The 24,956-nt window shown below is 42.0% G+C and overlaps 1 protein-coding gene across 4 annotated transcripts in view; it reads left to right on the top strand.

The window, feature by feature from the left end:
• The window catches only part of PHKB (phosphorylase kinase regulatory subunit beta), a 239,896-nt gene that overhangs the window by 205,952 nt on the left and 8,988 nt on the right, over positions 1-24,956 (top strand). For 3 of the 4 annotated variants that reach the window (XM_029075680.2, XM_029075682.1, XM_007672119.4), the window contains 5 exons: positions 2,004-2,085; positions 4,552-4,609; positions 6,208-6,298; positions 8,743-8,945; positions 20,746-20,880. In XM_029075680.2, the coding sequence (XP_028931513.1) occupies positions 2,004-2,085; positions 4,552-4,609; positions 6,208-6,298; positions 8,743-8,945; positions 20,746-20,880 (569 nt within the window). Of the gene's footprint in view, positions 1-2,003; positions 2,086-4,551; positions 4,610-5,343; positions 5,435-6,207; positions 6,299-8,742; positions 8,946-20,745; positions 20,881-24,956 lie in introns of all 4 variants that reach the window. The other variant, XM_029075681.2, reaches the window with a different exon arrangement.

Here is a 24,956-nt window from a genome sequence, read left to right as displayed (position 1 = left end):
CAGACCATATTTTAGCGATGTTTCAAGTTAGAAACTACAAGATTTGTTGACAGATTGAATATGTGGGTTGTATGAGCGAAGCAGCAGGGTTCAGTGGAAAGAGCCCAGGCTTGGAAGTCAGAGATCATGGGTTCTAATCCCGGCTCTGCCACTTGTCAGCTGTGTGTCTTTGGGTTAGTCACTTCACTTCTCTGGGTCTCAGTTACCTCATCTGTAAAATGGGGCTTAAGACTGTGAGCCCCACATGGGACAACCTGATCATCTTGTAACCGCCCGTCCCCCCCCCAGTGCTTAGAACAGTGCTTGGCACATAGTACACACTTAACAAATACCATCATTATTATTATTATTATGAGAGAAAGTGACTCGAAGACAACACCAAGACTTCAGGTTGTGCGATAAGGAGGGTAGTGGTATTGTCTCCAGTGATGGGAAAGTCATGGGGAGGACAGGGTTTGGGTGGGAAGCTATGGAGTTCTGTTTTGGACATGTTTGGTTTGGGATGGGGTGCAAAGTCTGAAATACAATCTGTTGTTCAAGAGGCAGTGCTGATGTCAGGGTTCTCTGGGTGGACCTAATTAATTTATTGAGTGCTTACTATGTGCAGAGCACTGTATTAAGCACTTGGGAAAGTACAATACAACAGAGTTGGTAGACACATTTCCTGCCCACAAGGAGCTTACAGTTCAGAGGGGCAGACCGACATTAAAATAAATTGCATATATGTACAAAAATAGTATGGAGCTGAAGTTGGGGTGAATAGCAAGTGCATAGGTGATGCAGAAGAGAGGGAATACGGAAAATGGGGGCTTAGTTTGGGAAGCCCTCTTGGAGGAGATGTGATCTCAATAAGGCTTTGAAGGGAGTTGTGACATTTCAGAAGCAGCATGGCTTAGTGGAAAGAGCACGGGCTTGGGAGTCAGTCATGGGTTCGAATCCCAGCTCTGCCGCTTGTCAGCTGTGTGACTGTGGGCAAGTCACTTCGCTTCTCTGGGCCTCAGTTACCTCATCTGTAAAATGGGGATTAAGACTGTGAGCCTCATGTGGGACAACCTGATAACCCTGTATCTACCCCAGCGCTTAGAACAGTGCTCTGCACATAGTAAGCACTTAACAAATACCAACATTATTATATATGAAAGAGGCATATCAGAGGGAAGACGGGCTCGGGGCAGGCAGTGAGATATATGAGACTTAGGTACAATGAGAAGCTGTGGGCTGGATTGTAGGAAATCGGCAAGGTAAGGTAGGAGGGGAAGAGCTGATCGAGGGCTTTAAAGCCAATGGTAAGGAGTTTCCGTTCGATGCAAAGGCAAATGGGTAACCACTAGAGGTTCCTGAGGAGTGGGGAGAATGGACTGAACGTTTTTCAGAAAAATGATCCAGGCAATGGAGTAAAGTAATGATGGGATAGGGAGAGACAGGAGGCAGGGAGGTCAACGAGGAGGTTGATGCAGTATTCAAGGTAAGATATACTTTGCGCTTGGATCAGCATAGGAGCAGTTTGGACAGAGAGGAAAGGGCAGCTTTTAGTGATGTTGTGATGTTAGAACCTACGGGATTTGGCGACAAATTGAGTATGTGGGTTGAATGAGAGAGATGAATGAAGGATATTCGCATCGTGACAGACTTGTGGGACAAGGAGGATAGAGATGTTGGCTATGGTGATGGGAAAGACAAAGGGAGGCAAGGTTTGGGTGGGAGGATGAGTTCCGTTTTGAACATGATAAATTGAAGGTGAACTTTAATATTCCATTTGCCGAATTGGGTTAGCCCAGTAGATTAGTGCTTTACTCTGGAGTGCATGTTAAAAATTGGTTTTTCCAGTGAAAATGCATTTAGCCATGTATAACCAAGGACTAATCTTTTATTCTGTATTTCACTTTCCTTTCCCCATTGTTACACTTTACTTCTTTCTACCATTTAACTTAATTTTCTGATACAAGAGGGGATTCTGGTGCCTGCTACTTGCTGGTGACACATGGTGATTTATCTTCTTATAGGACTGCAACTGCCTGGCAAGTCAAGTCATCCTGTTGGGCATTCTACTCAAAAGGGAAGGCCCCAATTTCATCACAAAGGAAGGTATGATTGCCTTTTGGGGTTTTTTTCTAAGTAATAGAAGAAACAGTTTTCCACGTACTCTTAATGAACATGAATAATGGGGATACACGGAAGAAGTTGCCTAGCTATTTTCCTCTCCATTAAAGCAGTTTTCACTTTTAAATGGAAAATTCACATTCATACCCCACAGAGTGGAATGAGCTGTTAAATGTATCAACTCCTAAATTGTTTTCATGCAGGGTTGCTTGATTTTAATTCTGAGCACAAGTGTTTTTTGGGTGATAATGTATTTAATCTCCCATGTTCAAATGGAATAGCACATGATTTCTGCCAGTGCATGTTGGCCCCCAAAGGCTCAGCAGTCACATATTGACAGGCTTTTATTTATTTATTTATTTATTTATTTATTTATTTATTTATTTATTTATTTATTGCTTTAACTAATTTTTCAAGATAGGTATCGAGGGGAGATGTCGGTAAGAATTAGACTTCACATGTTTTGCCACAGAGTTTGGAAGGCAGTGTAACATCAGTGAAATTGTATTCCAAGATTACATTAATGGGGTGATGAAAATAAATCATTTCTAATCATGCCCATGCACTAGATGGTGCTTATAGGCTAATGAACTTTTGATATATAATTATATGCACGCACACACACACACACACACACATATTTTTAACCAATGGGGTCTTGAAATGCTTCTATTTCCATTTCAGAGTAAGCAGTGTGGCTCAGTGGAAAGAGCACGGGCTTGGGAGTCAGAGGTCATGGGTTTGAATCCCAGCTCTGCCACTTGTCAGCTGTGTGACTGTGGGCAAGTCACTTCACTTCTCTTGGCCTCAGTTCCCTCATCTGCAAAATGGGAATGAAGACTGTGAGCCTCATGTGGGACAACCTGGTTACCCTGTATACCCCGGTGCTTAGGACAGTGCTCTGCACATAGTAAGCGCTTAACAAATACCAACATTATTATTATTATTCTATTTTGAAAGCAGAAAAGGAACCTGATTCGGCACTAGTAAAAGAGCAGACAAGACACCTATTAAGCAATCAATCAGTGGTATTTATTGAACACTTCCTGAGTGCAAAGCACTTTACTAAGAGCTTGGGAGAGGACAGTTGAATAAGTAGACATGATCTCTGCCCTCAAGGATCTTACAATCTAGCGGAAGACAGACATGAAAATCAGTTACCGGTGGGGGAAACAACTGAGTATTAAAGGAGTGTTCGTGAGCTCAGTGTGTGTAGTGAGTACCTAATTGTCTAAGGGATGCAGACTCAAGTTCATGGGTGACACAGTAGGGAGGGAAAATAGGATGGGGGAGATGAGAGGTGAATCAGGGTAGACTTTCTGGAGGAGATAGGGTTTTAGTAGGGCTTTGAAGATGGGGAGAGTGGATAATAATGGTAATAATAAATTATTATTATTGTTACTATTATTATGGTATTTGTTAAGCCCTTACTATATGCCCGACACTGTTCTAAGCACTGGGGTGGACACAAGCAAATCAGGTTGGAAACAATCCCTGTCCCAATGGGGCTCAAAGTCTTGATCCCCATTTTACAGATGAGGTAACTGAAGCCCAGTGAAGTGACATGCCTGAGGTCACACACCAGGCAAGTGGCGGAGCCAAGAGTAGAACCCAAATCCTTCTGACTGCTAGGCCAGTGCTCTATCCACTCTGCCATGCTTCTTCTGATGTGGATGTGAAGGGAGAGGGAGTTCCAAGCAATGGAGTAGGCATAAGTGAAGTGTTGATGGTGTTTTAAGGAATATGACATGCAAGTGACCAGGGAGCTCTTTTCTATATTAGTCAGATCCTGGCTAGTGCTAGAATTTGGACTGAGAGCGCTGTGTATTCGTGACTATCTTGGGTTGAAAGAGTGAGGATAACAATAAACCAAGTCATTACTCCCAGAATATGTTTTTTAACCCCCAAATAAGGCCTAATATAGTTAAATGTGAACAATCCTTAGCCTCAGGGATTTTCTTGAGAAATTTGAAGTTCCACATTCTCCCTTTTCAGAAGGCAGGTCAAGTTGGGGAAGTGAAGGCTTCGCTCAGTCAATCCAGTCAATCGTATTTATTGATCATTTACTGCATGCAGAGCCTGTACTGAGCACTTGGGAAAGTACAAAGTAACACATTTGGTAGATATGTTCCCTGCCTGCAAGAAGCTTAGAGTCTATAGGCTTCATTAGGGAGGACCTCTTGGAGGAGAAACGATTTTTTTAGTGGGCCTTCCAAGATGGAAAGAGTGGCAGGCTGCTGGATATACATGGAAAGGGAGTTATGAAATCAGCCGGAGGCTTCAGCAACATATTCTCTAAGCTTCAACACACATAAAATTTCAAAAGTAAATTAAATTATGTTCACTAAAAAGCATGTAAATGAGTAGACATACATAAACCCAAACTTCCAGATTCTGGGCAAATTTGATGTTTGTAAATATTACCGATTAACACTATTATTCTCTGTTCAGGTACTGTTTCTGATCATATTGAAAGAGTCTATAGAAGAGCTGGCAGTAAAAAACTTTGGTTCGTATTCAGTATCCTTGTCAAAGAATTAATTTAAAACTTAATTTTTCTTGGCTTGTGGTTATTGATTTAGAGGAGAGGAACTGGCCTTGGTAAGTAGTATTAAAGCTCTTAGAAATTAATTCATTTGAAAGGGAAAGAATAGCAAAATTATGTAACCACCTCACCTGTTCTGTAGTATACTGAAGATGGTAGTAGTCTGAAAAATAATTAGCTGGAGTTAGTCAAAGTGGTCTCAACCCTAGGGAGTAGAGCATCTGGCTTTAATTTGAGCAAGTAGAGATGCAGCTATTAAAATGTTCTTGCTTATTGCATTTTGAAATTATTAAGCTTAATAACTTTTACTTGAAAAGTCTGGCAGGATTTAGAAGGTAAGATATAAAATTTTTATTTCATTAATTATTTTAGCATAAAAGAACATTCAACAGGTATGGTCTTTTTGTCATAGAACAGCACTTTTCCCTTTAAAAGTTACAAACCCATTAAGGTAATATTCTGGAATTATTTTAGCTCTCTTTCCACATACGACTATCCCACTTCTATTTTTGCTGGAGTGGCTTATTGTAGCTAGCAGCGCAGTTTTGAATTTCAGCCTTATAAGCATTGTTTTTGTGTTTTGTAATTGACAGGAGCAGAAATGCTGATTATTTCTATTTAATTTAGCCTCCCCTCCACCCACACAAAGTCTTATTTGCTTTGTTTTTCCTCTTGTGGTTATCCTGTACCACACCTAGGTTGGCGGTACGCTATGGTGCTGCATTTACCCAGAAATTTGCTTCCTCTATAGCCCCACATATTACTACTTTACTGGTACTTGGGAAACAGGTAAAATGTATCCCGTTTGAAAATGCTTCTGCTTGAAATGTGTGACTGGCTCTGCGTTTTTGGTGGTATGAGCAGCGTTCCCTTTGAAACTCTTGGTGCTTGGTCTTCAATAGCTTCTCCAGAATGGGAGTCTTGCTTTGTTGTTTTACTAACTTTACTGGCATATCCTTCTGTTCAGTTAAGGTTCTGGTCCCTAGGTACACAAGTCCCCTTGTACTGGGTTGCATGTACTTCAGCTTAATATCTAGTCCACTCTTCTAGCCGAGCCTAAAGAATGAGTGTTTTTGTACATGATAGAAATCCATTGTCATTCCTCTTCAGAATAGCATCTTTAATGGTTTTTCCAAAAATTGGTGTCCTGCCCAAATTCAGAAGCAAAATCACCTTTTGAACAACTCCAAAAGCACTCAGACTGTCAACCACGGTATTGACCCCAGAAGGGCCATGATAATACTTTATAAGCTAATAATGGTTATGCCTGCCAGTTTCTTCTTCACGTAGTTGACAGGTATAACGGTGGCCAGTCCTTTCCATCAGAACAGGTAGTTTGAGATGCCCAACTCTACCCTCCTTGTGTCCTCTGCGCGAGGAACCATTTGCTCCATAGATTAAGAAGGCAGCCACATGGTTAAGCAATGCGCCATGAAAGAGAAAAATTGTCAGATTTGATATGTGGTGTTTCGAAAGCTATCGCTATTCCAAGACGGCATTCAGACGTTCTTTGAATTCATTTAAATGACTTCCAGTGGAATTGCTCTGTTCTTTGCCCTCAGGTCAGTGGTGCGCTCTGCTGCAAGCCTTTTAAGTAAAGTAGTGGACAGCCTCGCACCATCTATTACTAATGTTTTGGTTCAGGGCAAACAGGTAAGTCCCCACTTTTCAGAATTTCCAGACCCACCCAATTCAGAACCTTGTTTTACATGGGATAGTCTCATTTCCAAAGCCCTTGATTCTCTGTCATCTCTGAGAGGGCGGCGTTTCACTGATTCTCAGAGCAGATACTGCTAAAAGGTTTCCACCATCAAACAAAATTAAAGAGATGGAGAATTACGAAGCAACATCCATTCTCAGAGGGCAACGTCATGAGGCTGGGGCCAGACTAGTCTGTTCATCCGTTGAGTGCTTACAAAATTAGAAGCTTCATCATTCAAAAAGAATAAGATATGAGAATTTGGGGTTCCAAAATAGCTTGGTCATTTTATCCAAATGAAATTTTTCCTCCAAATTAAAGAAATAGACATGAAATACTTAAATGCTGTGAGGAACCAGTGCCTGGAGCATGGAGTGGGGCTGCTGTTCATTTTTTTTCCTTTTTTAATCTGCATTTTACTCACTTGGTTTGATCTCATTTTCACTGTGATGATTTATTTGCTTGTTTTCATTTCCTCGCTGGGAAACTGTCTGCGCTGCTGAGCTTTCCTGAAGGAAAATTTCAGTGAGAACCTTTGAATCTGTGTGGTAGAAGTAATGCCGGCCCCATAGCTGAAGACTTTTTATGGACTCTTGTCCAAGCTCCAGGGAGAGACATATCCCCCATTCCCAAGATCTCCTCTTCCACTCTCCTCGAAATGGGGATCCGCAGAGAATCTCTGGATTGTTCAGTTTGTCCTCACGACAAACCAGGGCAGTCAGCATTCTCCTCATTTTTCAGATGGGTAAACTGAAGACCAAGGAAATGAAGTTGCTTGTGAAAGGTCTCACAATCAGTCCTGGACTATATCTCAAGTCGCTGGTTTCCTAGCTCAGTGTTTATTTTTCCCTTGGATTGTTCTGCCTTTCCAAGGAACAAAAGGAAAATACTGAATTCTGACATCCACAATGTGTGCTTTGTGATAGAGCAAATTGCCTCCACTCCATATCAGTGCCCAGGCCTTTAGTGCACCACATGTAGTGGGCTCTTGTTTAATGTTTGCTGCTCCTACTTCTGCTATGTATCAGTAGAATAAACCCCCACTCTGGGATTGTTTGGATTCCAGACTGTCAGGAAATAGAGTTATGGCTGACTTGGAAGAACCCGGGACTTGAGAAGCAGCATGGCTTAGTGGAAAGAGCAAGGGCTTGGGAGTCAGAGGACGTGGGTTCTAATCCCAGATCTGCCACTTGTCTGCTGTGTGACCTTGGGCAAGCCACTTGACTTCTCTGTGGCTCAGTTACCTCATCTGTAAAATGGGGATGAAGACTCCGAGCCCCACGTGGGACAACCCGATTACCTCGTATCTACTCCAGCGCTTAGAATAGTGGTTGGGACATAGCAAGTGCTTAACAAATACCATAATTATTAATTATTATTATTATTATTTTATTCCAGCCTATGCCTTTAGGGTAATATTCTGCCCTGGAAGCTGTAGTTTTCTTCAAGAGGGTATTAGAGGTGCCTCCCCCTCTTCCCACCTGAGTCACCTCATAGACCAGCGTGTCATTCGGGAGAGACAAGACTACCATCATCTCGTTCAAATCCCCTCCAAAGAGAGCTCACTTACAATGAGATGACAAATGTCCAGGGTGGATGTTTAGTAGAATTTCAGCATCTATCGCTATAAATTCAGCCACATCACAGTATATATGAGGCACTAAGAGCAAAAGAGAAGCAAGTTGGCCTACTGGAAAGAGCACAGGCCTGGGAGTCAGAGGACCTGAGTTCTAATGCCAGCTCCAACACTGCTCTGCTCTGTGACCTTGGACAAGACACTTAACTCTATGCCTCAGTTACCTCATTTGTAAAATGGGGATTAAAATTGTGAACTCCACATGAGACATGCACTATATCCAACCTTGTATCTGTCCCAGCACTTTGTACAGTTCATTCATTCCTTCAGTCGTATTTATTAAGCGCTTACTGTGTGCAAAGCACTCTGCATGACACATAGTAAGCACTTTACAAGTACCATTCAAAAAACAAAAATACTTGCAGTATGGTGTTTAAATATCAGCTCAGCTAAACCAGTTGGGGCATAAATCTGAGCCCCACTAGCTGTTAACCCCAACCCAATTACTGGTCCGAATTTATCACCCAGCCTTCAGTGAAGTAGTACTGGTTTAACTCTATCCTCCCCAACTGGGTTAACATATTCCTTTGGCAAGCCTTCCCTTTTCTCACTGATTTTTTTTGTTTTTACTAATCATCACAATTATTAGTTTAACTAGCATGAACCTCTTGTGATCAAATAAACAGTGAAATCAGTTACGGCCCGATACTCTAAACCGGACTTTTAACCTCTCTGACACCCACACCTTTGAACTTTCTCTCCACTCCTTTGATCAGTCGGAAGGCTTCTGGTTCGAAAGGAGATCTTCTGCTCTATTTCTAGGTAACCCTTGGAGCCTTTGGGCATGAAGAAGAGGTTATCTCCAATCCCTTGTCTCCTCGAGTGATTAAGAACATCATCTATCACAAGTGTAGTACCCTAGATGAGAGGGAAGCCGTCATTCAGCAAGAACTTGTCATTCACATTGGCTGGATCATCTCAAATAACCCCGAGCTATTTAGTGGCATGCTGAAAATACGAATTGGGTGAGTTAAACACATTTCCTTTTGATGATCCAAATCAGCAGGCCAGATGGTAGACGGTGAGGGAGCTACTTCTGAGGATGTTTGGAGATACTCTGCAGCCAAAAGAGTTAATGTTGGTGTTTATTAAGCGCTTACTATGTGCAGAGCACTGTTCTAAGCACTGGGGTAGACACAGGGGAATCAGGTTGTCCCACATGGGGCTCACAGTCTTAGTCTCCATTTTACAGATGAGGTAACTGAGGCACAGAGAAGTTAAGTGACTTGCCCACAGTCACACAGTTGACAAGTGGCAGAGCTGGGATTCGAACTCATGACCTCTGACTCCAAAGCCCATGCTCTTTCCACTGAGCCACGCTGCTTCTCTAAAAGCAGCCAAAAGAGTTCCACTTACTGCATCAGGATGAGCAATCAGGGAATAGTAATAACCCAAAGGTGCAGCACATCTCAGGACATGCCTAATTTGTGAATAGTTCACTGGTCCAGGAGAATCTAACAAGTGTGATTCACGTAAATACTCGGCACTGGGTTTTTCTGTGTTTCAAGTTTCATGTTCTCATGAGAAGGATGTGACTCTTCCAGCTCAACCAATCTGGCTTCCCACAGAGCATCACCTGCAAAAGGAAATGGACCTAATGCTGATGTCACGGAGCAAAATCTGTTGTTCTTAGATCATCTTGTCAAGACTCTTGCCACTTCTCGTTCTCTAATTTTATGTAAAAACAAAGGGAAGTCTATGCTTCCCTGGAAAGCTTAATTGAAAATTTACTAAGGAGTTACTGCAACGAAAAAGAGTTTTTCTGCTATTAATGGTTACGTATCCTGTCCCTTTTTTCTTTTTATAGGTGAATAAACAATAGTACTTCCCAAAAGTAGAAAGCACAACGTTTATGTAAATTCCTTAAAATTATTCAATTGAAGCTTTAGAATACTAACTTTCTGTACAATGGATCTGATCTAAATTGGTTGTTTTTCAAGCTCTGTTTTCTTCAGTCTTTTCAACTCCAACGTCTTGACGTCCTTGACCGTACAGTGTAGGATTTTGCAGTTACAAGGTGCTTTATTTCTGAAGTTAAGAATTTCTCCTTAGACAAACTGTATAGGAGTGAAGTGTAAGTTGCTATTACAAGGTACAGATTGTGTAATGAGTGCTATAATTAAGACAACCAAATTGGATGTCATCCCACTACAATCTTAACCTTCATCATAGAACTTTATTTAACTTACTTCCAGTATTTTGTTATTGTTTTTAGACTCTAGCAATTTTACAGTACAAATTTTGGGAGTACAATTGATGTCAAAACTTGCCATTCTCCCTTACCTTGAATTACTATATAATAATGGTGGTATTTGTTAAGCACTTACTATGTGCAAAGCACTGTTCTAAGTGCTGGGGTAGATTCAAGGTGATCAGGTTGTCCCACATGGGGCTCACAGTTTTAATTTCCATTTTACAGATGAGGTAACTTAGGCATAGAGAAGTTAAGTGACTCAGCCAAAGTCACACAGCTGGCAAGCGGCGGAGCCGGAATTAGAACCCATGACCTCTGACTCCCAAGCCCGGGCTCTTTCCATTGAGCCACGCTGCTTCTCTCATGTGAAGGTTCTTTCTTAGGCTTCATTAGAATCATATATGCTTAGTATATTCCAAAAAAATTTTCCCATGATGTTTACTTCACGTGAGAAGCAGCATGGCTTAATGGATAGAGCATGGACCTTGGAGTCAGAAGGAACTGGTTCTAATCCCAGCTCCTCCACATGTCTGCTGTGTGACCTTGGGGAAGTCACTTAACTTCTCTGCGCCTCAGTTATCTTGTCTGTAATTTGGGGATTAAGAATGTGAGCCCCATGTGGGACTGTGTCCAACCCAACAGACTTGTATCTATCCCAGTGTTTACAACAGTGCTTGGCATATGGTAAGTGTTTCGCAAGTACCATGATTATTATTATTATTACTTTCTCATGTCCAGTGTGACTTTCTTGAGAAATATTAATCTTTCCCTTTAATGTTGTGCCACCAAAGATAAAAATATCAGTTTCAGAGGATTTGATTTGATATTTGTGTCTGACATAGGAGTCTCAGCCTTGCACAAAATGATGTATCTTAAATTGTCATTTTTCTTGGATTGACTTTAGAATTAATAGCTACAATAGATTTCCATTATTAGAGTTAATGGTATTGACTCTGACCCTACTTTTTTATGAACATTTACCTTGGATGTCTTCAGCTCTTGCCAGTGCCATGTTCAGTCCATGATATTTGAACATGAACTACTGGGGCCTCTTAGGAATGGGCACCCACGTTACTGAAAGATTTGAAAGCAACTCCCTAAAGGGGACAGTGTGAATCACAACCAGTGACCCCTGGAGAACCCAACCAACCAATCAATGGTATTTACTGAGCGTTTACTATGTGCAGAGCATTGTACTGAGCGCTTGGGAGAGTACAACAGAATTATCAGACATGTTCCCTGCCCATAACAAGTTTACAGTCTACAGGGAGATACCCGGGAAGCATGTTCTGGGTCCCTATCTGATGACGATAATAATAATAGTGCTATTTGTTAAGCACTTACTATCTGCCAAGCACTGTTAATAATGTTAATAATGTTGGTATTTGTTAAGTGCTTACTATGTGCCGAGCACTGTTCTAAGCGCTGGGGTAGACACAAGGGAATCAGGTTGTCCCACGTGGGGCTCACAGTCTTAATCCCCATTTTACATACGAGGTAGCTGAGGCACCGAGAAGTGAAGTGACTTGCCCAAAGTCACACAGCTGACAAGTGGCAGAGCCGGGGTTTGAACCCATGACCTCTGACTCCAAAGCCTGTGCTCTTTTCCACTGAGCCACGCTGCTTCTCTGTTCTAAGTGCTGGGGTAGATGCAAGGTAATGAGGTTGTCCCACGTGGGTCACATAGTCTTAATCCCTATTTTACTGATGAGGTAACTGAGGCACAGAGAAATTAAGTGGCTTGCCCAAGGTCACACAGCAGACAAGTAGCGAATTATCCAGTAGCCTCTTCTACTCACTACTCCTAATCCTACACTTATTCACTCCTACTCACTCCAACTCAGAGCTTCAGCAGCCCCTGTGTCACTGTTTTTGGACTTGAGCAGCTCTGATTCAGAACATAATAGAGAGAAGCGTTCTCCCAAACCCCACTTGTAGCTATGGAGGGGTTTTCCTCCAAACCGGTTTCCCCACCTCCAGGGGAAGCATAGGAACCGATATTTCTTTGTCATTTCTAGTTTGAATACTCAGGAGTCTTCCTGTTTGCATTGCTCTTCCCTCTCCTAACCCTCCCTCACTATACTAATAGCGTACCTGGGTTCAATCTCTTTTCCCAAGGTTAATCCCATAGATTCAGTTTCCTCCATTTGACCATTATCACCCACACCGATGAACAAAATTAACCTTCTCCCAAGAATAGAATTCCAGACTGATAATGATTTGATTTGGCGTCCCGTTATCGATTTGTGCCCCGGCTTTCATGTTGAAATAGATCAAGTTCCTGACAGACCCATTACTCTAAAGACCTCCAATCAGCTGCTTTCTAGCCCAGCTCTGTCAGATGGGTTTTAGTAGGCGAGACCTTGAAAGGTTTACTTTATCAGGCATTTTTCATCTCCGCTTTTCGTGCTGTCAGTACATCTCATATAAGTAATTTTGAGCCAGAAATATCTGGCTAGTCGTTGGCTGTCCACCGATACCCAATGTGTGCTTGTGTATCGCAGAACCGATTCCTAGTATATCATTTGTCTTCCCCTGTAGACTGGAAGCTCGTTATGGGCAGGAAACGTTTCTCCTAATTTTTTTGTATTGTGTTATCCCAAGTGCTTAGTACGGTTTTCCACAAACAGTAAGCGCTCAATAAATACCATTGATTGATTGATTGTGTAGGTTAAGCCTTATTATGGGCCAAGGCTTTCACGCCAGTTTGTGCAGGCAAAGAAAAGGAAAGTAATCACAGCTCTGAGCTCCTATTCACTGGCTAAATTCTCAATTGCAAGTTAGTTCTCTCCTTCAAAAGATGTTTGCTTTTGACCTGTGGTGAGAAAGATTAGCATCACTGATGGACATTTCCTAATTCTCATCCTTAATCATCAGATCAGGCGGTGAAATGCATGAGTCACTCTTTTCCAGTTCCATTATACAAAGCTCACTCTGCCTGATCAAACTGTCAGCTTTTCAGTATAAATGCATATGAAGCCAAAAAAACTTCCCCCTTTCCAACTCAACTTCCCCATTCTGGGTCTCTCAGTAAAGTGGATACGGGCACACTCCTATTGATTTGTCAGCCAAGTTGGCAAGCATATGTCATTAACTTCAGATATAAGGAACAGTGTGAGACCCGCCGATCAGCGTGGAATATAAAACTGAATTGTAGATTCCAGTCAACCAAAAATTAAATCAAAATTTCAAATCATTGCATGTCGTTTGAAAAGTGAAAAGCACCTATGATCCTTGTGGGAAGAAATTCTAAAATATTTCCTCTTCGGCCACGCAGCAGCCCTCGGATGAATATCTATGGCAGCTTGCCAGACCTTAGATCTTCTGATGATGTCAAATTACTTTCTCATCAGTCAGATCAATGGGGAAGTCTTAGTGTGGGTCCCTAACAATCCATTATGCCATCCCTTATAGATGGCAACAAACTCAGGAGAAGAAGGCAGAACATGGCTTTCTGCTTTTTGGTAAAGGTGTTTGAGATTTTCCCTGTGAAACCATGACTGGAGAAAAATAAAGGCAGAAAATCTCCAAGAACATCTTTAACTTCAGATAAAAACTATAGAAAATTTCAGCCTGCCCTTCTTCTCCCCTTCTCCATCCTTTGGGGAACCAATTGTGATTTACAGCTTGGTGCCATTCCTAAAACTTTTTTTTATGGTGTTTATTAAGTGCTTACTATGTGCCATGTGTTCTAAGGTCTGGGGTAGATTAGAGCTAATCAGGTTGGACACAGTCCATGACCCCCATGGGGCTCACAGTCTTCATCCCCATTTTACAGATGAAGTAACTGAGGTACAGAGAAGCGAAGTGACTTGTCCACGGTCACACAGCAGACAATGGCGGAGCAGGAATGAGAACCCAGATCCTTCTGACTCCCAGGCCCGTGCTATATCCACTAAGCCACAAAACTTCTCCTGATCTTACATTTCATTCATTCATTAATCGTATTTATTGAGCGCTTACTGTGTTCAGAGCACTGTACTAAGCACTGCATTGTACTAAATACAATACAGCAATAAAGAGAGACAATCTTTGCCCAGGGTGGGCCTATATTTAAGGACAGATCCATAGATTTTGCATTCTTCAGTAAGGCACTGCTGTGCAAATGAGAAATTATTTTGATTTGTTGACTCTTCTGAATTATTTAAATATTCTTTCTAGTATCGCAAGACCTTTTATCCAAGAATTTTACATTTCACAGAAATTATTATTTTTCTTCACTCCATCACTGGGTAGTATGCAAGCTCTTTAACCCCATTTTCACAGTAAGTTAAAAGAAAAAAAACTACACCAGAGCAAAAATCCAGAATTCTACTTCCCTAATTCTAGCCCACTCTTTTTGCTATCCCTGTAGACGGCTATATGAAGGAATTATTTTAGATTTGGAATTTGTGAGAGCAAATATTGACTACTCTGATAGTAGTGTCTTAGAAAGCAGCGTGGCATAGTGGATGGAGCACAGGCCCGGGAGTCAGAAGGTCATGGGTTCCAATCCCGGCTCCATCACTTGTCTGCTGTGTGACCTTGGACAAGTCACTTCAGTACTCTGTGCCTCGGTTACCTCATCTGTAAAATGGGGATTGAGACTGAGTCCCACATGAGACAGGAACGTGTCCAACCTGATTTGCTTGTATCCACCCCAGTGCTTAGTATAATGCCTAGCACGTAATAAGCACTTAATAAATACCATAATATAGTGGCATAGCAAGGTCTGTAGGTTTCCGTATTTCTCCATCACTGAGGAAACATATGCCTGCTTTTATGACAAGTCAACACATAAAAATAAGCTTCCAAGTCTAGGTAGCAATACTTATATAAGTAGTCTTTACACTCTGAAGGTTGGTATGACCAAAACTATTCCTGCTACTTTCCCATGTTATTGTTGACAAGTAAAACCTACTCCCTGAAGACACACCAGGTTCTGCAGAATATGATCCCAGGATAACCTGCAATCTGTCTGCCTGGCTTGTCTTTTATTTGCCTTTTCCTTTTCCTTTCTCCTTTCTTCATCCAGGGCTTTTCTCCCTGTACTTCTCACCTAGGGATATGACCTTGTCAGCAAGTACTATGAATGTCCAGACTTGTAGAACAAAGCTCTGGCCCAATCCTTGCATTAGCGTCTCCAAGAAAGCATAAAAATACCTTTTGATGTTCACATTTATTTTCTCTTCCTGGTAATTCACTTTCTTCAAGCTTATGAAACTAATTTTGACAACCAGACTTGGGTTACGTCTGTCTGAGCCCATTTGGTGTCTGTGGATTTGAGAATTACAGTAAAATCCTTTTACTATTATCCATGGCTCGCAGTGGATTTTAAAGTAAATCATGCAGTAAAAACAGTGCCTTACCACATCACATAGCTCAAAAAAAGCTCACAAAACAATTATAGCCCACAAGAGTTTTCAAAAGGATTCAAAAACAAGGCACAAACAGAAACAGCTCTCATCTCTGTGGTGGATCTCAGGATTGTGGCTGGGGCAACTGGACTCCTATTTTTCTTCCCTATCAGTCTTCCATGTAACCTCCTCCTTGCTCCTTCCGAGCCCCGTATAACCCCGTAACACTAGGATACTAACTAGGCTACCCTTATATCTGGATACCTTCACTCCCTCCCCTAGCTCGCTACCCACCTGCACCATTTCTCCGGATATTTTAAACTATTTTCATAAACGATTTCTAAGCTATCATTTTGATGCCACACTAGAAAACACAATAGTGTCGGACGTATTGGAAATCTTTATTTTGCATGTTACATCTGAATGCTGAGCTCAACTAGATCTAAAAAGCTCTGAAATATTCAATGATCTGTAAATGCAAGTGAAATCTTTAAGGGTGGACATTTTATTACTATGGCAAATAACATTAAACTCAGTTGTGTTCGTGAGAATAGAATTTGTGGAACACCAATTTTTTTCTAAATAGAGCTGTGTCAGCTTATTGTGATCTTTAAAAACTACTCTCATTTTCAGCCTATAATTGGTAAGGATTTTTAAATTGAGGGCAGGACTTATCTGCAATAAAGGAACTCGAGAAACCTCACAAGTTTTGTAACCCATCTTTGCATGGCCTAGTACTGAGACTTTTCAAAGAAAAGAAAAAGGAAATCTGGTTGACTTGCAATAATGAATCAATCAATCAGTGGTATTTATTGAGTGTTTACTGTGTGCAGATCCTGAACTAAGGGCTTGGGAGAATACAATACAACAGGGTCAGCAGACATGTTCCCTGCCCATAACACGCTTACAGCCCAGCAAACTTTGTACCCCATCTCCGCGTGGCCCTGTATTGAGGCTCTTAAAAAAAAAAAAAAAAGGGAGAGGAAATCTGCTTTATTTGCAGTAATCCATCTATCAATTGTATTTATGGTGCGCCTCCTAAGTGTCGGGCACTGAACCAAGCAGTTGGGAGAGTACAAGACAACAGCAGTCACGTTCCCTGCCCGTGACAAGCTTACAGTCTAGTACATTTTATGATTTGGCGTGTTTTTCTATGGGTTTTTTTTAGGTAAAGTGTCAGCTTCTTAAAACAATAATGCACCATTAAAGAAACAGGTTGAATAGACATTTTTTTGTAAGTTCTTGTGATGTTGGCATTTTGGTAATTAGCTAGGGATGCGTAGCCCCAGTTGGCAATACTTTATGTCTTAACTGTATCTAAGAGGTGTCAAATGTAAATTAACTCAAAAGCTAATTAAACAGTAAAACCAAGCTTTAATTCTGTGGTTAGTCTGGGAAGTAAAAACCAGGGGACTCAGTTCAAAGATTCTCCTTCGGTGAACATGCATTTTCCTTCCAAGTGATAACTTGCTATAATGGCAACATGATTAATTTCATAAAAGGCCTGATAATCACTTTGTTGTTATTATTAGTATGATAATAATAATAATAATGTTGGTATTTGTGAAGCGCTTACTATGTGCAGAGCACTGTTTTAAGCGCTGGGGTAGACACAGGGGAATCAGGTTGTCCCACGTGGGGCTCACAGTCTTAATCGCCATTTTACAGATGAGGTAACTGAGGCACAGAGAAGTGAAGTGACTTGCCCACCGTCACACAGCTGATGAGTGGCAGAGCCGGGATTTGAACCCATGACCTCTGACTCCCAAGCCCGGGCTCTTTCCACTGAGCCACGCTGCTTCACATTGATATATCAAAAATAATGATTTGCTTGAAACTCATCATTCATTGAAAATTCCTGATATGTACATAAATGCTTTGGTGCTGAGGGTGAGGTGAATAAAGAGTAACAGCATGGCTTAGTGGATTGTCTCTATCTGTTGCCGAATAGTACATTCCAAACGCTTAGTACAGTGCTCTGCACATAGTAAGTGCTCAATAAATACTATTGAATGAATGAATGAATAGAGCATGGGCCTGGGAGACAGAAGGACCTAGGTTCTAATCCTGGCTCTGTCACTTATCAGCCATGTGACTTTGGGCAAGCCACTTCACTTCTCTGCCTCAGTTACTTCATCTGTAAAATGGAGATTAAGACGGTGAGCCCCATGTGGGCCAGGGATTGTATTCCTAATAAAATACCCTTAATTCCCTCATCTGTAAATTGGGATTAAGACTGTGAGCCCCATGTGGGACCTGGACTGTGTCCAACCTGATTACTTTGTATCTATCTCAGTGCTTAGAACAGCACCTGTCACATAGTAAATAGTTAACAAATGTCATTAAAAAAAGTTGCAAGGGAGATGCAGAAGGAATGGGGAGTAGGGGAGATGAGGGTTTAGTTGAGGAAGGCCTCTTGGAGGAGATGTGATTTAATAATAATAATAACGGTATTTGTTAAGTGTTCACTACGTGTCAGGCACTGTGCTAAGCACTGGGGTGGATACAAGTGAATCAGGTTGGACACAGTATCTGTCCCATATGGGGCTCCCAGGCTCAATCCCCTTTTTGCAGATGAGGTGATTGAGGCCCGGAGAAGTGAAGGGCCTTGCCCAAGGTCACATAGCAGACAAGTCACGGAGCCGGGATTAGAACCCATGACCAGACTCCCAGGCCTGTGCTCTATCCACTAAGCCATGCTGCTTCATATCTGATTAAGGCTTTAAAGATGGGGAATCTTGAAAAATATCAAGCCAGTGTGGGTGGTCAAGATCACAGCAGCCACTGAGACCTTCGCAATCTTGGTTCTCTGAGACCGCATCAGCACTAAGCAGCGGTCACTCTGGCAGGAAAGGGGTTGTGAAAATAAAACAACTTCATGTGCACTTGGCCAGATGCTGCATCCCCATCCGTTTACCTGCTCGGTGCACACTCTGTACCCCAGCCAGTGGCAGGACTTGGAGAGAAAGAGCAAGTGATGCCGTGCAGACCACTCACCCGAAAATACATTCCTTCATTATTATCACTGTTATTATGGTGTCTGTTAAGTGCTTACTTTGCGTCAAGCACAGTTCTAAGCTCTGGGTTAGATACAAGTTAATCAGGTCAGACGCAGCCCCTGTTTGACGTGGCCTTCACAATCTAAGTAGGAGGGGAATAAGTGTTGAATCCCCATATTAGAGTTGAGGAAACTGAGGCACAGAGAAGTGAAAGGATGTGCCCGAGGTCCCGCAGCAAGAAAGTGGTGGAGCCGGGATCGGAATCCAGGTCTTCTGACTCCCAGGCCCGGGATCTTTCTACTAGGCCATGCTGCTTCATGTGGGAAGTGTCAGGACTGAGACATATCCATCATTCACAATGGGAGACTCCATCCATATCAAAAGCAGCCTGCAAATCTATGCGTGCGTAAAACAGTGCCACCAAACCTGCTTGGGTGAAAACAACTAAGAGCTGAAAAACAATTTTTGAAAAGCAAGAAATGTCTCATCAACATCTCGCAGCACTGTCCTAAGCACTGGGGTAGATACAAGTTTCTCAGGTTGGACATAGTCCAAGTTCCACGTGGGGTTCTCAGTCTTAATCCCCATGTTACAGATGAAATAAGTGAGGCACAGAAAAGTTAAGCAACGGGCCCAAGGTCACACAGCAGAAGAGCGGCAGAACCGGGATTAGAATCCAGGTCCTTCTGACTCCCTGGACCATGCTCTATCCACTAAGCCACACTACTTGTCTCTTGATTGTTGACTATTTTGATGTCCTATTAAAGGTGCCAAAAGGCCATCATTATGTGAAAACCAAATACCCAACATCTAAAGTACATGAACAAAGAAATATATTTGTTTTCATGTTGAGTCTGATCTGTAGATTAATGTTTTACCTCTTTCAGTATCAGGGAATTGTTTCTTCACTTTTCTTCTCCTAAGAACAGATCCATTCTGTTTTCCCCAATCTGTCGTTTCTCAGATTTCCTTTCTCTTGGTCCTTCATCCATTTACTGTGCCCTAGATAACGTAAGATACAAACGATGCCTCTTATTCAGCCTGTATCATGTCCCTGTTGTGCCCTGCAGTGGCAACCTGTAAATCGAACCTCTTGTGAAATGCCAGCTGATGTCACTTCAGTCTTGGGTCTGCTAAATTTGTGAGGATCTCTCATTTGTGATGCTATATAGTGCTTTAAGGCATATGGAAGTCATTTTCTAAAGTGGCTTCTGCTGCTATTGCAGTTTTGAAGAGTCTGCTGTGCAAAGGGGAGAGATATAATCCTGTTTACCATCTTCCCTTTCTTCAAACTGAATTTCCTAGTCTGCACTCTGTTTTTCAAGTTAGTTTGTCAAGTGGAATATGGCATTTAGCTGGTGCCCCATTCTTTCTTACTTGAGCTAGGAATTACCCCTGGCTATTGAGCGAGGTATAGCTACACTTATTAATGGAACAGAGGTGATACTGTGTTTCCAGGTGACCTAACAGTACTGTGTCTATTTACTATTCATTATTCAATAAAGGATTTAAGGATAAAGTGAATGGATAGAGTATAAGAAAATAATGGTGTGCAGAGTTCCGTTTCCCCGAGGTCCTGTGCTATCTGGTTTTTATAACTGATTTAACCTCGAATTTTACTCCAGAATTGAGTAAATGAAAGAAATGAGATGAAACTGTAATGCTTTGAAATGCTTTTCAAAGGCTAAAATGGTATTAAACAACAATAAAAAAAACCCAGAGTTTTGTGTCTCTTGGAATCCACCAGCAAAATGTGTTTTAGCATTTAGTTATAACTGATTGTCCCCATTTAGGTTTCTTTTCCATAAATTACTAAGAAAATAGGAGACATATTGAGCTTGGGTGTCCTCCCTCTGAAAGGAACATTAGCATTAATGTTCTCTCCCAAATCATTTTCTAAAATGAATTGTTTATGCACTGCTTTGATTCCAACACGAATGGGTACATGCCTGTTACATTTGATGAGAGTACAAAATTGGAATAATCTCTATTGGTTAAAAACCCCATTGCTCTTCCTTATTATTGGTGACCTCAGCGAGATCTGACTGTTCATTTGGGTAATGATGTCAGATTAAATGGCTTAGTTGATTACACCAAGTGTCAAGGAAAGCATTTCAGCCATTGCCGCTTTTCTGTTATGTCTTTTGACGGGACTGTGCTGTTAAAGCACAATTTGAGTCTAAGAAGTCATTTTTCCTAGTTCTATGAATAAATGATTCCCTTCTGTATATTTCAGGTGGATTATCCACGCCATGAAGTATGAGCTAAAAATTCGTAGTGGAGACATGCCAGCCGTGGACTTATACCAGCTTTCGCCTAGTGAAGTTAAGCAGCTTCTGTTGGACATTCTTCAACCTCAGCAAAATGGGAGGTAATGAGAGTCTTTTCTCACAATTAGGGGATTCTGGATACAAAATTACCTCAGATTCACATTCATAATCCTCAGTTATCTTACAGAGGGAAAGCTTCTCACCAAAGGTGCTTAAAAGACACAGAGATGTTCAGGTGCATTTATTTATTTGATGGTTTGGGTAGGCGGGGATTTTGATCTTGTGCAAAACGTTATTGATGATGAGAGCGGTACTAGAATTGGGTAGTTGGCACCTGTTTAGGTTTCCAGAACATGGAATTCTCTCATTTTCCCCTGCCTCCTCCATCCTCATGACCAACATCATTATCTTCTTCATCATCATCAGCATTTATCCACAGTGTTCATCGAGCTCCTGCATTGCACAGATAACTGTTCGAGGTACTTGGACATACAAAAAAGTAAAAGATGTGATCAGAGATGAACAACAGGCATAAATTGGTGAAAGTACACTAGCTAGCATAAAATGTAATAATAATAATAATAAAATAATGGTGTTGTACTCTCCCAAGCACTTAGTAGAGGGCCCTGCACAAAGTAAGTGCTTAATAAATACCATTGATTGATTGGGAAGATTGATTCCCTGTCAGTGTAATAGAATATTTCAGCAGGCTGCCCAAGAAGATTTGCTGTTTCTGAACAGGGCGATCTTTTTAAAAAGCACAGTCATCTGTCATGATCCTGGTCCCTTCCTGTTCTATGCTTGTGTGTTTTTTAGTTTCAAATAGGGTATTACCAATGTATTCTTCCCATCCTCTTCCCTGGAAGATATTTGTCGAAGAATATAAACACCAATTTAGGGTTCTCTTAAAACAACCTTTGGGGATTTTGTGTACGCATGCACCCAAGACAGCGTTGGTATGTGCATGAATTCTATACAAAAAGATAGGACGCTCTTCAGTAATATCTTCAAATCTGTTTCTGATTATTAAACTTCTGTAGGAGCAATGAGTGGCCGTTTATTGGAAGAGATGGGAAAGGGTAAATGGGCAGGGCAGCCAAGTCCCACCCAGAATATCTGCCATCTTTAGAAAATTCTGATTGTATATGTGGTAGACTGTAACGCGGAGTGCCAAAGTGAAGTGGCCTAGATTGCAGTGAAAGGTGTTATATTTCTCCTTAAGCCTACAGATTCATGTGACTCTGTCCCAATGAAGTCAATGAGTGCATTTACCTCAGCCTTCTTGGCAGTTCTAGTCATTAACCTTTCTTTAGGCTCTTTGACTCTGTATTATGAAGGCTAGAAAGGGCACAGAGGCATGAAGTGACTAACAAGCATACAGAGAGAGCCAATTCGATAGAGAAGACCAATGTTGGAACCAAGAGGCTTTGAGCTTCCCTAAAGCCCATAAAACTGACCTAAGAGCATAAGGACTTTGTTCTTTTTTAAGTAATTAAAGCGTGATATCCCCTGTCAGCTCTTTGCAAAGTGATTCCACTACACTGAGCGGCTGATAAATGTTTGGTGTCTGCAGTCTAGCGTCCTGATTCCTTTTATTTTTGCTCAGTTATCCCAAGACATATTGACTCTACATTCACAGGCTGCTTTGGTTGGTGAGAGTTCCGCAGAATGATTCCAGCTTTTCTAATTTTTTTTAAGTGCAGTTTTGCTGGTCAGGGTATTAAAATATTGCCTCCATCTCCAGATTCCTTGTTGCTTATTTGGGCATGGATTCCTGGAGGAGTTGAACAAAAATGGACCAAGTATCCAGCTTTACTCTACCTTGTTGGTGATGGAGAAAGGAACATAATAGGCAATCAATCCTATATATTAGTATTTATTGGTTTCTGTGTGCAAAGCCCTGTGTCAACACTTGGGAGAGTAGAGAGTTGGTAGGCACATTCCCTGCCCACAATGATCTCACAGTCTAGAGGAGGGAGACAGACATTAATATAAATGAATAAGTAAATAGGCCATAACAACTCTTTCAAAGCCAAACAAATTTTTAATAGTTTGAGGCCCAGATCTATTGATGATGACAAATTTTTTTTAAGGTCTATGCACACTATGCAGAACTCTTTTTTTATGGTATTTGTTGTGTGCTGATGTGTCAAACACTTTTCTAAGCACAGGGGTAGATGCTAATCAATTAGGTTGGACACAGCCCCTGTTCCGCATGAGGCTCGCAGTCTAAACAAGAGGGAGAACAGGAGAACTAAGGCACAGAGAAGTTAAGTGAGATGTCCAAGGTCACCCAGCAAACAGTGGAGCCGGAATTAGAACCCAGGTCATTTGACTCCCAGGCCCATGCTCTTTCCACTAGGCCAGGCTGCTTCTCTTAATAATGTTCTATTCATATACCTCTGGGATGGCCAAGATCTTGTCTGTTATGCCTCACTGTCACCTGAAGTCACATTGAAATTCTGGGAATTCATAGTTATTTATATTTTAAGCAGCCACAATGAATTGAAAGCACCTTAAGGGCAGAGAGTGTAGTAGTACTACTAATAATAATTGTAGTAATAATAATAATAGCTTTTCTTAAGCACTTACTCTGTGCCAGGCATTCTACTAAGCACTAGGGTGGACACAAGCAAATCAGGTTGGACACAATCCCTGTCCCACAAGGGGCTCAAAGTCTTAATCCCCATTTTACAGATGAGGTAACTGAGGCACCGAGAAGTGAAGTGACCTGCCCGAGGTCACACAGCAGACAAGTGGCAGAGCCAGGATTAGAACCCAAGTCCTTCTGACTCCCAGGCCAGTGCTCTATCCACTAGGCCACTCTGCTTCTCTTAATAGTATTCATTAAGTGTTTACTGGTTACAGAGCACTGTATTAAGCACCGGGACACAGGTGGGAATTAAACATGATCCCTATCCCTCATGGGGCTCAGAATATAAAGGTGTTAGTGGGGAAAAGGGATTGGAGAAAGACACAATGGGTGTGATACTCCAGGTACCTAATTAGGTCCTCGGCATATGATGAGAGCTCGACAAATCTTACGGCTGCTGCTGCTTAATAATATTCTTCAGTAATGGGTCCAAGAGAACTCTGATTAGGATTTTGCAGGCAATGAGGGTGCAGTAAATGGTGTTCACCTCTCTCCCCAACATGATAAGACACTGGGGAATTCAATAAAACTGTATTGGAAAAGTTATTACTTAAAACGGTCAAATCAAAAACAGACGATGATGGTGGTATTTGTTAAGCACGTACTGTGTGCTAAGCATTGTTCTAAGCACTGGGGGAGATACAAGGCTCTCAGGTTGTCCCAGGTAGGGCTCACCGTCTTAATCCCCATTTTACAGATGAAGTAACTGAGGCACAGAGAAGTTAAGTGACTCGCCCAGAGTCACACAGCTGACAAGTGGCGGAACCGGGATTAGAACCCACGACCTCTGACTCCGAAGCCAGTGCTCTTTTCACTAAGCCATGCTGCTTCTGCTTGATTTGCTCCTTATGCAAGAGATAAAGGGAAATGTTCTAAATTACAAGAAAGAAGCATGGCATGATCTGTAATGTTTCTTAGTGTAGTAGTAATAGTTTTCATTCCACACGTACTGGGTGCAGAGCACTGTCTTAAGCGCTGGGGAAGAATTAGACACGGTTCCCGTCCCTCAGGAGGCTCAAAATCTAAAAACAGAAAGAGGGAGAGGGGACTAGCTACGCATACATAAGGAGAGACAAAGCAAAACACTAAGACAGCACGAAGGCAAAAAGAATCATCAGTAAGGTGCCGTGACAGAAGGAGCCGAATTTCAGGCTCCTTGCAGCTCAGAGCCCAGGTCAGTGACCGCCTCACCAGCAGCCTCCAGTCTTCCCTAGGTTTTGTGGAAAAGGTGTCAGGCTGGGGCTGCTTTTCTCTGCACTTGTGGGCGGTGGATGGCAGGTCACGACGGGGGTTCCTTAGAGAAATGGAGTAGAGCCGGTGCAGTATCCTGGAGAGGCAGCATGTTGCTCGGTCAGAGGAGGATGCCGAGGGCCTTAAGATCCGCAATGGAAAGGCAGCGAGCCCCGGGAGGACATTGGTGGAGCAGCTTGGGATAAGGACAGCTTTGGCTTAAGCCCACCCGGGCAGCCCGCGGCGCACAGGGCGTGACGGGAGCAGGGCAGTGGAGACGTGGCTGGCACTAGG

This window comes from Ornithorhynchus anatinus, chromosome 11 (assembly GCF_004115215.2).
Source record: "Ornithorhynchus anatinus isolate Pmale09 chromosome 11, mOrnAna1.pri.v4, whole genome shotgun sequence".
In the NCBI taxonomy this organism is placed as follows: Eukaryota; Metazoa; Chordata; class Mammalia; order Monotremata; family Ornithorhynchidae; genus Ornithorhynchus; species Ornithorhynchus anatinus.
This window is presented reverse-complemented; position numbering and strand designations above follow the sequence as displayed.